General features: G+C 44.7%; 1 protein-coding gene across 8 annotated transcripts in view; it reads left to right on the plus strand.

The window, feature by feature from the left end:
* The window catches only part of LOC124111021 (dystrophin-like), a 480101-nt gene that overhangs the window by 310229 nt on the left and 153369 nt on the right, over positions 1-16503 (plus strand). For all 8 annotated transcript variants that reach the window (XM_048383638.1, XM_048383637.1, XM_046470561.2 and 5 more), the window contains 3 exons: positions 2118-2329; positions 3006-3160; positions 14919-15108. In XM_048383638.1, the coding sequence (XP_048239595.1) occupies positions 2118-2329; positions 3006-3160; positions 14919-15108 (557 nt within the window). The remainder of the gene's footprint in view (positions 1-2117; positions 2330-3005; positions 3161-14918; positions 15109-16503) is intronic.

A 16503-nucleotide genomic window follows, 5' to 3' on the forward strand; every position in this document is an offset into this window, starting at 1 on the left:
AGTTAATTCCTTCTACAGAAGATATCGTATAACCTACACAGAATAACCAGTTTTAGAAATCATTAACCTTGTGAGGTATTTAGGATGGTCTATTTAAGTTGTTGATTTAGTTCAGTAGTTTAAAGCTGACAGCTCCTGTGTAATGTGGTGATTACCTGTCTGGATAGCAAGCTGAACAGTTTGAGGATGCACCAGCATTGGTGGTCGTTGTTAGTTGGGAGAGGGTTGGAAGATTATCTGTGTGGGCCATTACAAAGTTTGTGGTATTTGTCTTACAACAGTGGTAGTGATGCGATCACTTTGTTGGCAGATGTGTGTCAGGCACTTTGTGTGAACATAAATTCCCTGTAGTATGAAATGAGAGGGAAGCATTATAGTCCAGTGGTTCAAGTTGGTTTTGGTTGGTTTGTTGTTTTACGCCACACTCAGCAATATTCCAGCTATATGACGGCGGTCTGTAAATAATCGAGTCTGGACCAGACAATCCAGTGATTAATATCATGAGCATCGATCCACGCAATTGGGATGGATGACATGCATCAACCAAGTCAGCGAGTCTGACCGTCCGATCCCGTTAGTCTCCTTTTACGTCAAGCATAGTCGGGTTTTTCATCACACCAATGACTCAGTTTGATTCTGGACATTGTAATAATGTCTAAAGCATATTATTTTACCATCACTGTCATATGACTGAATAGGGCTTAGATGTGAAACTTGAAAAGCTGCCAAAGTTCAGACGCCATTTTCTTTTACTGTGGACCAAGGGACATAACTCTGTGAGGAGCTGTTTCCCTTGGCCATGCCAGTGTCCAATGCTCCTTGGGATCAGATTCAAGATTTGCTGCTTCTTTTGTCAAAGTGTTCAGAAACTGTAACATTTCAGGCTTTCCACTGTAATATTCCTGGAATACTGTTCAAAGCAGAGTTACATCCAAGTCATGCACACACTCAATACACTATGGGGATACGAGTTAAAATTGGTCTCCAGCAATCAATGCTGGTCGTAAGAGGCTACTTAATAGATTGGGTGGCTAGACTCAGTGACCTGCTTGACTGTGTGTCATTGTTCCCTGATGGCGTGGATTGTTGCTCACAATATCAGTCACTGGTTTGTCTGGTTCAAACTTGATTATTTACTGGAATTGCTGAGTGCAACAAACGCACGCACGCACGCACGCACGCACGCACGCACGCACGCACGCACGCACGCACACACCCACACACGCACACACACACACACACACACACACACACACTCAAAAGCCATTTTAGCCTTTTACAAAAAAAACTTGGTTGTGAAATAGTCCCCTCTGGAATTTCTCCAGTGACCAGGGGCGGTCGGGTAGCCTGGTGGTTAAAGCGTTCGCTCGTCACACTGAAAACCCGGGGTTCGATTCCCGACATGGGTACAATGTGTGAAGCCCATTTCTGGTGTCCCCCGCCGTGATATTGCTGGAATATTGCTAAAAGCGGCGTAAAATCAAACTCACTCACTCACTCTCCAGTGACCATCCATCTACACCCAAGTCCTAATTACTCTGAGTCTGCTTTAGAGATTAAAAGGCAACACTTTCCTACCATGTGATTTTCACAGCTGTCACACTTGTTGACATATTATCTTGAAACAATGACAAGCTTTCAGTGAACCTGGTGACAAACTCCTCTTTTTGATGAAATGATGTATGATGATGGTGATAGCCATCAATGTAATGCCATGATTGGTGGTCTGCATCCGCGAAGCAACCAGAAATTGATTATATTTTAAACTGACATGGCTTCCGTCAGTGGAAAAAAGAAAAAAAAGTTTAAAAAATTATAAATCTATGAATTGGAGAGGGAAATTACAAAGTAGACTTAAGATCAATTTGAAATATTTAAATCAATGCCATAATTATTTTGTTTGAAATGTGCTTCATGATTATGACATGGCTTCTGTGAATGGAAAAAATAATCAAGTTAAAAAAATTATGAATCTTTGAATTGGAGAGGAAAATTAGAAAATAATTTTAAAATCAATTTGAAAGATTTAAATCAATGCCAGAATTATTGTGTTTGAAATGTGCTTCATGATTATGATTTTGTTTAAAATTGTTCCATGTTATTTCTATATTTGACAGCTAAGAAACTCCGTGAGCACTGGGACGAGGCCTTCCGGAATGTCAATAGACGTAAGAACCTGCTCGATGATATGCTCTTGGAGTGCAGACAGTTTGACGAGCTGTATGCCGAGTTTGAACGATGGCTGTCACAGATCGAGGAGGAGCTGGATGCTCGTCCAATCAGACCCCAGTCTCCGAACGATGTTGACAGACTTCTGAAGGAGCACAAGGTAGCAAAGTTTATGAATTTGTCTATCTTGTTTATATGTAGAAAGTAAATCCTTTTAAATACTGCATAAAAATCTAATATTCTTTGATTCCACATTAAATAGTAATTGTTATCCACATTCCAAATTTGAAAACACAACAATAATTCAATTCATATAATCAGTGTCAATAAATCAATTTATATAAAAAAACTAATTTTTGTATATTCCACATTTCAAACTTTTGCATGCATTCACATTTTTTATCAAAGAATTCTGTATTAATATTTCATGTCAAGTGTTGAAAATTTGAAGAAAAAAATCAATTCAATTTAAATAACATATTAAATGTAATATTCATTTGTTCTCAGTATCCTTTGTTAACTGTTTACATTTATAACTGTTGACTACATTTCCAAGTGAGCTACAGTGCCATGGCACTTTTTTTGGAATGATGTTCTAAATCTTTCAAATCCTCAGGTATTGGTTGTTTTCTGCAAGAACGAATATTGCGTACAAATCTTGTAAGCAATTGTGCAGCTTATTAATGATTGTCAGCGTAAAGATTTGATTGTCAGGAATGTCAGAAGGTGATAACGCAGTTGTAATAGTTTTCCTCTGCCTCTGACATGATGACAGTAGAAGCCGGTGTATCAATTATTCAGGGCCAGTTTCAAGATTACTGTTTCATGGCTTACAGAAGCTGCAGGAAGAGGTGAACCAGCGACAGGATACTGTCGACAATCTCAAACGATTGGCGGAAAAATTAATCGACGACTACAATCAAGATGACACAAGACAGGTTCGTCTTCAGTTGGAGAGACTGACCAATCGATGGTCTACACTCTTAAACAGGTAAATGTTATCTATTATTACAATATGAACATAGTTTTTGCATATTTATGAGATTCATGTTTCATATTTGATGTTTTTTTACATTTTATCGGTAGGCAAGTTATTATTGATGTTTTCTTTGTCATGCCCCCGAAGATACCACAACCTCAAAGTGTGTGAGTGAGTTGGGTTCAACACCACTTTGAAAGTATTCCCTGCCAAGGATCATGATACAGTCAAATTTGGGATTTAACCCAAACCAGCAGATCCTGGCACTGCTAAGGGAGACAACCCCTATTTCTGTTCATGACAGACCTATGTCAGTGAATGAGAAAGGCTCATGCTGTGTTTAGCCCTCACACTTCTTTTGTTGAAATGTTGAAATGTTGAAATGCAAAGTGAAAAGTACTCAAGTGTAGTTTTACCAATTTCAACTTAGGTCTCAGTCCTTGCACCTTCCACAAGACTGAAGATCTTGTCAGAGCTAAGGTCACAGTCATGTCTTGAACTGTGGTAAACACTTTTAGGATCAAACGAATTAGTGAATGAATTGGCCTGTATAATGCCAAACAAATTTCCTGAGGGATGACAAAATGAAATGTGTGCAGAATGTTACTGACAGCAGCCCAAAACTCGCTGCCTCATGAAGTCCAACGTGGGAGTTGGTTCACCTGACTTTCCTCTTCATTACATTGTCCCAGGAATGATTGGCGTTGTCAAAAGTTTAATTTCAAGGTTGTCTGGTTACATTTGAATCCGTTCAAGACTAGGATTGTTTCATCAGGAAACTTCTTCAGAAGTTTGGAAAGTTATGACAATGGGTTATGATCTGTCAGATTTCTCTTTGTACTTTGTATAGTTCTTTTGCAGGATGGGTTGATGGTCAAGAAATGTTGGATCTGTAGTTTCATTATTGTTTCAGTATGCATGGATGCATTCTGTTGTGGTGCCACCTCTTTCCTGCAATGCCATTGTCAGCAGACGGTTAATATATATATTGGTTAATCTTGGCAGATGGAAAGCTGCATGGATTGATCATGTCTCACTGTATGGTAATATATTGAATATTGCCTAGATGAGTAATTACAATCTTCTTGTTGCATCCAACAAGTGTGCAGCTGATTTCGGACTAGTGGTTTATGTAAAATAACTAATTGAGGAAGAAAACAACTAGTTCCTCTGGATGTTCACTAGTCTCAGATGAACGGACGTGTCTAACCCCGATTTAATTGTAAATTCTGCTGAGACTGTTGTTTCAATCACTTGTCATGGAGACCGCCTTTGTGGTCTAGTGGTAGAGCGTCCGCACGGAGAGCGGAAGGTCCGTGGTTCGACCCACCACCGTGTCATACAAAAAGACGTTAAAAGATGGTACTTGTTGTTACCCTGTCTGGCGCTCGGCATTAAGGGGCTAAAACAAGGACTGGTCGGCTCGGAGTCAGTATACTGTGTCTGAGTGGGGTATTCATGTTAAACTGCGGCATGGTATGTCAGTGAGCTAGCACTATAAATCGGCATCAGTCCGGACTAGTACAAGCAGCCACACAAACACACACACGTACCTGCATGTCGCTATATAAGTGCAATAATCTTGGACGCGACGTTAAACCCCATTTCACCTCACCTTCTATTAGAATTCGGCAATCCAGTGATAACATGGCTGGAGTATTGATGCTAGAGTCAAACCATGGCTGGAGTATTGGTGCTAGAGTCACACCATGGCTGGAGTATTGGTGCTAGAGTCACACCATGGCTGGAGTATTGGTGCTAGAGTCACACCATGGCTGGAGTATTGGTGCTAGAGTCACACCATTCCTTGAGTATTGGTACTAGAGCCTCACCATGGCAGGAGTATTGGTGCTAGAGTCACACCATGGCTGGAGTATTGGTGCTAGAGTCTCACCATGGCTGGAGTATTGATGCTAGAGTCACACCATGGCTGGAGTATTGGTGCTAGAGTCTCACCATGGCTGGAGTATTGGTGCTAGAGTCACACCATGGCTGGAGTATTGGTGCTAGAGTCACATCATGGCTGGAGTATTGGTGCTAGAGTCACACCATGGCTGGAGTATTGGTGCTAGAGTCACACCATGGCTGGAGTATTGGTGCTAGAGTCACACCATGGCTGGAGTATTGGTGCTAGAGTCTCACCATGGCTGGAGTATTGGTGCTAGAGTCACATCATGGCTGGAGTATTGGTGCTAGAGTCACACCATGGCTGGAGTATTGGTGCTAGAGTCACACCATGGCTGGAGTATTGATGCTAGAGTCACACCATGGCTGGAGTATTGGTACTAGAGTCACACCATGGCTGGAGTATTGGTGCTAGAGTCACACCACTGCTGGAGTATTGGTGCTAGAGTCACACCATGGCTGGAGTATTGGTACTAGAGTCACACCATGCAGGAGTATTGGTGCTAGAGTATTGGCTCATGCAGTGTTACAATGCACTGACTCACCAGCTGTAAAGAGGCCACATATCCTTTCATTAATGTGTGATGGAGTGGAAGGAGATGAATGAAGGGCAGCAGCACCACACAAGTCCATTATGGTTTAACATTATCTCTCACTGAATCCTAAATCAGATGAATTTCAAAACATCACATTTGTGAAGCAGGATGATCAGGTTTAAAAGGTTGCCGAGATTTTTTTCACAAACGTTGCCATGAAGGTGAGATATTATCCAGTGTGTTGAGTTCCCTGTGTTCAGTCTGTTGTGGCAAGTTGTCTTTGATAGGCTGTTTTTGTAGGATATTGAAGTTGATTGGATTTCACAGATTGCAGAGTTTGTTTCGCAGTTGTGTAGGCTCACTGACGGACACTTTCCAATCTATTCATTAATATTTCAACAGGTAAGGAGAGGGGTTGTGAGCGAGGCAACACAGGATGATTCTGGCCACCTGCATCACTGGGATATGGGGAACTTGTTTTTTTAACTACATTGTGCTTGTACAAGTTATTGTCAACAAAACCATCAAAATAAACATCATCAGTATCATCATTAGTATCATCATCACACCATTGGTGGTGGTAGTGGTTAGGCCTGTGTATTGACCTGGATTTTGTATTGCAATATATTGCCATACTCTAACCTGTATTGCAATACGTATTGCAATATATTGCCAATTTACCTTTTCATGAGTTAATCAGAGTTATACCCTGTATTAATGAGTGAGTGAGTGAGTGAGTATGGTTTTACGCCGCTTTTAGCAATATTCCAGCAATATCACGGCGGGGGACACCAGAATGGGCTTCACACATTGTACCCATGTCGGGAATCGAACCCGGGTCTTCGGCGTAACGAGCGAACGCTTTAACCACTAGGCTACCCGACCGCCCCCCCTGTATTAATGTCAGATACCATCAGTCAGTGTCCCTTATTTGGGACGATGTCAAAATCATCTGCCATTTTGTATCCCAGCAACGATCAAGGGAGATAATACGGTCACATGGTAGCGCAAGCTCCATCCCAACACGTGACACCTTTGTTATACTCTTGGTATACAGAGCTAACCGAACGGGCTATTGCTGTGAGGAGCTTGATAGTCGCGATGTGTACACGCTAATTGATAAAAAGATTGTCGGAGGCAAGTTGTATCAGAAAGATACTATTTTCCATCTCCATATCGATTAGGAACACATAAATATACTTATTTATATTTGCCCTAATATATTGCTACATTTACATTTTAATGTATCGCAATACGTATTGCTGAAGATTTGCACCACAATATACCGGTGTACCGGTAATACCGCACACCCTTGGTGGTGGTGGAGGTGGTGGAATAGGATTTTCTTGGGCAGAACAGTTGAAAATTGTTAATGCCTTGGCATCATTATTTGTACAGAAATAGAAGCGGTAAGGTAGTCGTGGTTACAAGCTATGGAACACCCAGGTTTGATTCTGCAAATGGGCACAATGTGTGACACCCATTGCCCCTGCCCCTTGCCATGTTTTAACTGGAATATCAGTTGAGATTCGTAAAACCATACTCACTATGTGATATTACATTGTGTCAAACCAAATATAATCTTAGCAGATTTATTCCCCGCTATTGATGTAGACAAGTCTCCGGCCAGTTTAATTCCCAGTACCAACAAACATTATATGAAAACATATTTGAAATATGGTTTAGCAATACCCACATGAATAAACACAATGTTTAGTAATAAACTTGATGTATACTACTCAAGAGACGTTTAGAAACACCCCATATTTTCCATACGACTATAGTTAATCTGGCATGACTGGCTGGAACACACACCGCCTTCCAATTGTGGATGTTCTTTAACTTGTTTTGAGTAGTATATTTCTTGTGAGAGTTAGTGAGTGAATATTGTTAACGCCGCCTCAGCAGTTTTGCAGCTATTCGTGGCGTTTCTTGTAAGACACACTCACCTCAGTGATGAGTATCTAGCATACCATGGTGGTCTTCATTCACCAGTGACATATGCAATCTAAACCACTAGCCACAACAAGCACTTGCTGAGTCCCTGGGCATGGAAACATTGTGCAACATTCTCCAGGGTCAGCTGTAATAACATGCGACATGCCACGCACGTGCGGAAGGTCAACACGACCCCACATGCATGTACATCCAAGCGAGGTAGGTTGAAGGTAGACTGTCTCCCAGACCCTAGAAAATAAATTAAAAAAGGAGTCCAACTCAAGACTAGAATGATTGGTCAAGTCTAGATTGCCTCAACTCCATGAAATGAAAAAATAAAATTAAGAATTGTCCTTGCCTCCTTTTGGATTTGATTAAATTTTTATGTAAATATATTTTTGAATAAGATAATTTTGTTTCTGGGACTAGATGTCAGTCTAGGTTCAAGGCAGCCCTGGCAGAAATGTCATATGTAGTGTTTGGTGTTCCAAGGCTGAACAGAGGGAGTATGTTTTCCTATGATGTTCATGGATCTACTCTACGGTATCTTAGATCTGTATACTTCTTGGTGAATTAGCTTCATGGGACCCTCGTTCTATACTTTTCATTATTATAATGAGTGAACAGAATGGTCTGGGTAACGTACCTTATTGCTTCTGCCTTTTGAAACAGGATTTCCTTGTAGCATGAGGGTTTTAGCATGTTTGAATACAGTGTATATCAGTATCAAACATGATGATACAGCCTGACTTGCTCCAGTGTGTAGAGACGAACTCTGCGCTCCAAAGTTCCCGCACAAAACGGGAGGTGTAGTGTGTATCACGATGTGATGCTCATCCTGTCGTCATACGGCTAATTTGTGGGCTTTAGATATAGTGAGAGATCAGCCCAAGGTCGGATGCACAATTTGGCAGTGCACAGTGAGATAGAACATGCACATTGGAGAGATGGGAGTGAGGAGTTGCCACTAGCAGACGTCAGTGGATGTGGGGTAGGTATGTGGGGAAGAGGGTAGATGGACTGTGTAGGAGGGAGGTGGTGTGGCCACTAGCAGACGTCAGTGGATGTGGGGTAAGTATGTGGGGTAAGTATGTGGGGTAGAGGATAGATAGACTGTGTAGGAGGGAGGTGGTGTGGCCCCTAGCAGACATCAGTGGATGTGGGATAGGTGTGTGGGGTAGGTGTGTGCGGAAGAGGGTAGATGGACTGTAGGAGGGAGGTGGTGTGGCCCCTAGCAGACGTCAGTGAATGTGGGGTAGAGGATAGATGGACTGTGTTGGAGGGAGGTGGTGTGGCCCCAGCAGACGTCAGTGGATGTGGGGTGGGTATGTGGGGTAGAGGATAGATGGACTGTGTTGGAGGGAGGTGGTGTGGCCCCAGCAGACGTCAGTGGATGTGGGGTAGGTGTGTGGGGTTAAGGATAGATGGACTGTAGGAGGGAGGTGGTGTGGCCCCTAGCAGACGTCAGTGGATGTGGGGTAGCTGTGTGGGGTTGAGGGTAGGAGGGAGGTGGTGTGGCCCCTAGCAGACGTCAGTGGATGTGGGGTAGGTGTGTGGGGAAGAGGGTAGATGGACTGTGTAGGAGGGAGGTGGTGTGGCCCTAGCAGACGTCAGTGGATGTGGGGTAGGTGTGTGGGGTAGCTGTGTGGGGTTGAGGGTAGATGGACTGTAGGAGGGAGGTGGTGTGGCCCCTAGCAGACGTCAGTGGATGTGGGGTAGCTGTGTGGGGAAGATGGTAGATGGACTGTGTTGGAGGGAGGTGGTGTTGCCCCTAGCAGACGTCAGTGGATGTGGGGTAGAGGATAGATGGACTGTGTTGGAGGGAGGTGGTGTGGCCCCTAGCAGACGTCAGTGGATGTGGGGTAGCTGTGTGGGGTTGAGGGTAGGAGGGAGGTGGTGTGGCCCCTAGCAGACGTCAGTGGATGTGGGGTAGGTGTGTGGGGAAGAGGGTAGATGGACTGTGTAGGAGGGAGGTGGTGTTGCCCCTAGCAGACGTCAGTGGATGTGGGGTAGCTGTGTGGGGTTGAGGGTAGATGGACTGTAGGAGGGAGGTGGTGTTGCCCCTAGCAGACGTCAGTGGATGTGGGGTGGGTATGTGGGGTGGAGGGTAGATGGACTGTGTAGGAGGGAGGTGGTGTGGCCCCTAGCAGACGTCAGTGGATGTGGGGTAGGTGTGTGGGGAAGAGGGTAGATGGACTGTGTAGGAGGGAGGTGGTGTTGCCCCTAGCAGACGTCATTGGATGTGGGGTAGGTGTGTTGGGAAGAGGAGACATGGACTGTGTAGGAGGGAGGTGGTGTTGCCCCTAGCGGACGTCAGTGGATGTGGGGTAGGTGTGTGGGGAAGAGGGTAGATGGACTGTGTAGGAGGGAGGTGGTGTTGCCCCTAGCAGACGTCAGTGGATGTGGGGTAGCTGTGTGGGGTTGAGGGTAGATGGACTGTAGGAGGGAGGTGGTGTTGCCCCTAGCAGACGTCAGTGGATGTGGGGTAGGTGTGTGGGGAAGAGGGTAGATGGACTGTGTAGGAGGGAGGTGGTGTTGCCCCTAGCAGACGTCAGTGGATGTGGGGTAGCTGTGTGGGGTTGAGGGTAGATGGACTGTAGGAGGGAGGTGGTGTTGCCCCTAGCAGACGTCAGTGGATGTGGGGTAGGTGTGTTGGGAAGAGGAGACATGGACTGTGTAGGAGGGAGGTGGTGTTGCCCCTAGCGGACGTCAGTGGATGTGGGGTAGGTGTGTGGGGTGGAGGAGACATGGACTGTGTAGGAGGGAGGCCATAAGCAGACGACACAGGTTGTTATGCAGGTATGTAGCATAGTAAATATGTTGATAATATCATCTGGGTAAGAACCAATTTTACATTCTATTCCTGTAAGGTGACAATAACATTGCATCAGGAGAATGGATACCACTTTGACCAAGTACTTTTATGATGAAACATGTCGTCATACCTCGATGAAAGCAAGTCTCATGTCCAGCCTCTCGCATCTAGCCTTTCACATCTAGCCTCTCGCATCTAGCCTCTCGCATCTAGCCTCTCACATCTAGCCTCTCGCATCTAGCCTTTCACATCTAGCCTGACTTGTTGTTAATTTGTGTTGTCCTGGAGTGACCAAAGCATATGCATACCGGAACCCCTGGAATAAACTCTGGAGGACTCCCCAGGGTTTGACATCTTATGTGCAGGAGTTAATTTGCATTAAATATTCATGTCTTGATATTGATTAAATTATGCATATGGATTAAACTTGACCTGTGGTATTCATTTCATGCAAGTGTTATTCCTAAATGTCTGATATTAAGATGAAGTGTATGTTCTCCAGTCCCTGTCTTGGAGAACAATGCCATTGTCCAAAGGATGGTAACAGGATGGTTGTTGTTAAGGGAGACTAGGCTCGGACAAGTGTCACTCAATTCCCATAAATTCCATGAATATGAATAGATCCCTAATGATTGTCAAATGTGTTATTTTTTAATTAATATTATTGGAAAAGTGTTGAAATCAAATGGATACCACTTTGACCAAGCACTTTGACGATGAAACATGTCGTCATACCTCGATGATAGCAAGTCCCCTGTCCAGCCTCCCAAATCGAGCCTAGCTTGTTTATGTGTGGACACATCTGAGTGACCGAACACATCAGAGTGACCGAACACATCTGAGTGACCGAACACATCAGAGTGACCAAAGCACATGCCACCTTGCACCCACAGACACCAAGGTCACCTCCATGGCTGTCATCACAGGAAGCATGACAGCAGATATTGAGACAGACCCAGGGATTAGTTGTCTTGGAGCTATATATTGCATCTTTGTGGGCACAGAAGTGCAGCAAATGATGTTCCTTGCAAGAAAATATCACTGCTCTCAGTATCGGCACGTGTTTGACTATGGATGCATTTTTCATCAGTTTCAAGACGGACGGTGATGGATGTGCATGTGAGAGGTGTTTTCTGTACAGTTCGTTTTACAAGCCGATTTCTTGTAATTATCAGCCCATGTTGATGGATTGCAATGTTCGTTCTGAAAGTCATTGATTGTCAGCAAACATTCGTCATGAGTTATGTAAGCGAGAAAAAGATTTAATTTTGTTCAGCTAAAAAGGGACACATTGTATGGGAAAATGTTGAAATATAGTCAGAAGCTTAACGACATAACCAAATCCATTTCTCAGCATTTTCCTTTCTAAGTTTCAAAAGAAATATTGTTTGATTAAATATATACCTAATGATTGTCAAATGTGTTCTGCTGCTTGCACTGGTCTGGACTGAGGCCGATTTTTGTATAATAGAAACTTGGCCTAACCTTCCCAGGGAAGAACTAGGCCTAACCTTACCGGGGAAGAGCTAGGCCTAACCTTCCCGGAGAAGAACTGGGCCTAACCTTCCCGGGGAAGAACTGGGCCTAACCTTCCCGGGGAAGAACTGGGCCTAACCTTCCCGGGGAAGAACTCCGCCTAACCTTCCCGGGGAAGAACTCCGCCTAACCTTCTTGGGGAAGAACTAGGCCTAACCTTCTTGGGGAAGAACTAGGCCTAACCTTCTTGGGGAAGAACTAGGCCTAACCTTCTTAGGGAAGAACAAGGCCTAACCTTCTTGGGGAAGAACTAGGCCTAACCTTCCCAGGGAAGAACTGGGCCTAACCTTCTTGGGGAAGAACTGCGCCTAACCTTCCCGGGGAAGAATTTTGCCCAACCTTCCCAGGGGAAGAACTGGGCCTAACCTTCCCAGGGGAAGAACTAGGCCTAACCTCCTTGGGGAAGAACTGGGCCTAACCTTCCAGGCAAGAACTAGGCCTAACCTTCTTGGGGAAGAACTAGGCCTAACTTTCTTCGGGAAGAACTAGGCCTAACCTTCTTGGGGAAGAACTAGGCCTAACCTTCCCAGGGATGAACTAGGCCTAACCTTCCCAGGGAAGAACTAGGCCTAACCTTCCCAGGGAAGAACTAGGCCTAACCTTCTTGGGGAAGAACTAGGCCTAACCTTCCCAGGGAAGAACTAGGCCTAACCTTCTTAGGGAAGAACAAGGCCTAACCTTCCCGGGGAAGAACTAGGCCTAACCTTCCCAGGGAAGAACTGGGCCTAACCTTACCAGGGAAGAACAAGGCCTAACCTTCCCAGGGAAGAACTAGGCCTAACCTTCCCAGGGAAGAACTAGGCCTAACCTTCCCAGGGAAGAACTAGGCCTTACCTTCCTGGGTTACGGCTGGAATATTTCTGAGTGCTGTTTTAAACAACAAACAAACTGTATTGTTAGCCTAACCTCCATAGCGCTGTCACACAAAACCTTGCCTAACAATTAAATAAAGTATGCTTGCTGAAAGTATTGAAAGTGTTATTGATGGTGAAAAGTGTACCAAAAACTCACTGGCTTGTCAATGCGGCATGATGATAATTGTAAATTCACTCATCAAATTGTCTGTTGTAATAAAATAAACATGACTGAATGGCTCATTAGTGAATAGTGTTGATTACGAGTAGAATAAATTTGTCTTTCAATGCAGTGTTTTGCTCTCAACTGCTATTAATTTAGTTGTGATGACACAAAGGGGGGTAACTCTGGATGTTTAAAAGGTTTGTGGACTTGAATTGTTGCTGGTGGTATTGAAGAAGTTGTGTGACTTCTGGCAATCAAATATTGATAAGCATGGTGTAATGGAATCTGAGAAACATCCAACAATCCCAGGGTCGGACATTTACATTGCCACCATGAAATGAGAATTGACTTTGTAGAACCCCTGGAATAAACTGTGGAGGACTCCCCAGGGTTGGACATCCTATGTGCAGGAGTTAATTTGCATTAAATATTCATGTCTTGATATTAAATTATGCATATGGGTTAAAATTAATGAATGTCTGATATTAGGATGTAGAGTATATTGTCCGACCCCTGTCTTGGAGTACATTGCCATTGTCCAAAGGGTGGTAACAGGATGGTTGTTGTTAAGGAAGACTTGGCTCGGACAAGTGTCATTCAATTCCCATAAATTCCCTTTTTTGTACAGAAATGTTGTGTCAGTCTGACAGTGACTCTGAGGTGAAATGGGGTTTTACGTTGAGTTCAAGATTTTTACACTTGTATAATGACGTGTGTGGGTGTCAGTGTCAGTGGGACTGATTGTACAAGACTAATGCAGGTTTTATAGTACTAGCCCTCTGAGTGAGTGAGTATGGTTTTACGCCGCTTTTAGCAATATTCCAGCAATATCACGGCGGGGGACACCAGAAATGGGCTTCACGCATTGTACCCATGTCGGGAATCGAACCCGGGTTTTCAGCGTGGCGAGCGAACGCTTTAACCACCAGACTACCCGACCGCCCCTCAGCCCACTGAGATACCATGGATTTATTTGTACCCCACTTACACCCGACCCGTCCCATCAGGGTAACAAGTTCCATCTTTTAATGTCTTTTTGCTTGACGCAGTCAGGGTTCAAACCACTGACATTCCGCTCTCATGGCAAACACACTATCCAGTAGACCACATAGGCGATGTAATGACAAGGAGACAATTAATGTTCCAAGTCACTCAAAGACCTGGATAGGAAATAGGCACTATTTGGAGGAAAACCCTCTTTTCTGAGGTATTGTTTCTCTCGAGCTTCTGTTTGTACTCTGATTTCTAAGAACAAATCTGTTTCACATTGTAGTATATTGTGACTGTCTCATCTTTTTTACTTCATGACTAACAGTTTTTCTTTTTTTTATGTCAACCTCGGCTATATTTTAGATAGAGTTCATCCCACTTTTTGCCTCCACCTATCTGAGGCAACTTACTGGGGTTGGCGTAGAGGAGTGGTCAGAGTATTTGCTTGTCATGCTTGTAACACAGGTTCAATTGCCCACATGGTTTCAATGAATTGCATGATGTAAAGCGATCCACTGATTACCCTAATTTCAGAGACACAACGCCTCGGCTGCACACAAGGCAGTTATACAACATCAAGATCTAGGTTGGAAATGCCTCTATATGTGTTTTACCTTGGGGTCAGGGATTATATATTTTCAGTTAGAAACAACAAAATGGTGTCTTCCTTGGTTGTCCATGCTGCATGGTGCTCAAAGACCATATGGTTAAGACTGGATATGATTTGTTTGTTTGTTGTTTAACGCCGCACTCAGCAATATTCCAGCTATATGATGGCGGTCTGTAAAATAATCGAGTCTGGACCAGACAATCCAGTGATTGACATCATGAGCATCGATCCAAGCAATTGGGATCGATGACATGTATCAACCAAGTCAGCGAGCCTGACCACCCGATCTAGTTAGTCGCCTTTTACGACAAGCATAGTCGCCTTTTACAGCAGGCATGGGTTGCTGAAGACCTGTTCTACCCCAGAATCTTCACGGGTCTGTTAATATATGAATAATTTGAAACCTGGATTGTGTTTCAGACTGACCAACAACTGGAAGGCCCTCCAGGACAACCACAACTCCCTGCAGCAGTTCGACACGTCCATGGAGGAGTTCATCGCCTGGCTTCAGGGCATGGAACACAGCTTCGTCCGGCTTGCGGACGAGACTGCGAAAGAGGAAGTTCGGGAAAATGAGGAACTTTGTAACGAATACTTGGAGCAGTTTAGGGTGAGTACTTCAACTTCTCTTGAGTTCGTTCTCTAACCTGATTGTTAAATGTAACCTTGACCAGAGTAACATTGTTGTGGGCACACGCTGACTGGAGGTAAACATCAACTGTGTGTAGGTCACATGGACCTGGAGGTCTTAAGATCACATCAAGTCAAGGTCACATCACCTGGAGGTCACATGGACCTGATGGTCTTTTGGTCTTAACGACACAAGGTCACGTCAACTGGAAGTCACATGGACCTGAGGGTGTTGAGATCACATCGACTTGAGGTAACATCAGCTGGAGGTCACATGGACCTGAGGGTCTTGAGATCACATTGACTCGAGGTCACAGCTGGAGGTCACATGGACCTGAGGGCCTTGAGATCACATCGACTCGAGGTCATTTCAGCTAGAAGTCACATGGACCTGAGGGTCTTGAGATCACATTGACTCGAGGTCACACCTGGAGGTCACATGGACCTGAGGGTCTTGAGATCACATTGACTTGGTCACAGCTGGAGGTCACATGGACCTGAGGGTCTTGAGATCACATTGACTTGGTCACAGCTGGAGGTCACATGGACCTGAGGGTCTTGAGATCACATTGACTTGGTCACAGCTGGAGGTCACATGGACCTGAGGGCCTTGAGATCACATTGACTGGAGGTCACATGGACCTGAGGGTGTTGAGATCACATCGACGCGATGTTACATCAGCTGGAGGTCACATGGACCTGAGGGTCTTGAGTTCACATCGATTCGAGGTCACAGCTGGAGGTCACTTGGACCTGAGGGTCTTGAGATCACATTGACTCGAGGTCACAGCTGGAGGTCACATGGACCTGAGGGTCTTGAGATCACATTGACTTGAGGTCACATGGACCTGAGGGTGTTGAGATCACATCGACGCGATGTTACATCAGCTGGAGGTCACATGGACCTGAGGGTCTTGAGTTCACATCGATTCGAGGTCACAGCTGGAGGTCACTTGGACCTGAGGGTCTTGAGATCATATTGACTCGAGGTCACAGCTGGAGGTCTCATGGACCTGAGGATCTTGAGATCATATTAACTCGAGGTCACAGCTGGAGGTTACATGGACCTGAGGGTCTTGAGATCACATCGACTCGAGGTCACATGGACCTGAGGGTCTTGAGATCACATCGACTCGAGGTCACATGGACCTGAGGGTCTCTGAGATCACATCGACTCGAGGTCACATGGACCTGAGGGTCTTGAGATCACATCGACTCGAGGTCACATGGACTTGGAGGTCACATTAACTGAAGGTCACAACAACCTGAGGATGACACCAGCTTGCACATCAACTGGAAGTCACATCGACTTTAGGGGCACGTTCTCAGTTAGGGTTGAAGGATCACATTGGCTGTTTCAGTTTTGTACTGCGTG

The sequence above is a fragment of the Haliotis rufescens genome, unplaced genomic scaffold, assembly GCF_023055435.1.
Source record: "Haliotis rufescens isolate VD_foot unplaced genomic scaffold, xgHalRufe1.0.p SCAF_5, whole genome shotgun sequence".
In the NCBI taxonomy this organism is placed as follows: Eukaryota; Metazoa; Mollusca; class Gastropoda; order Lepetellida; family Haliotidae; genus Haliotis; species Haliotis rufescens.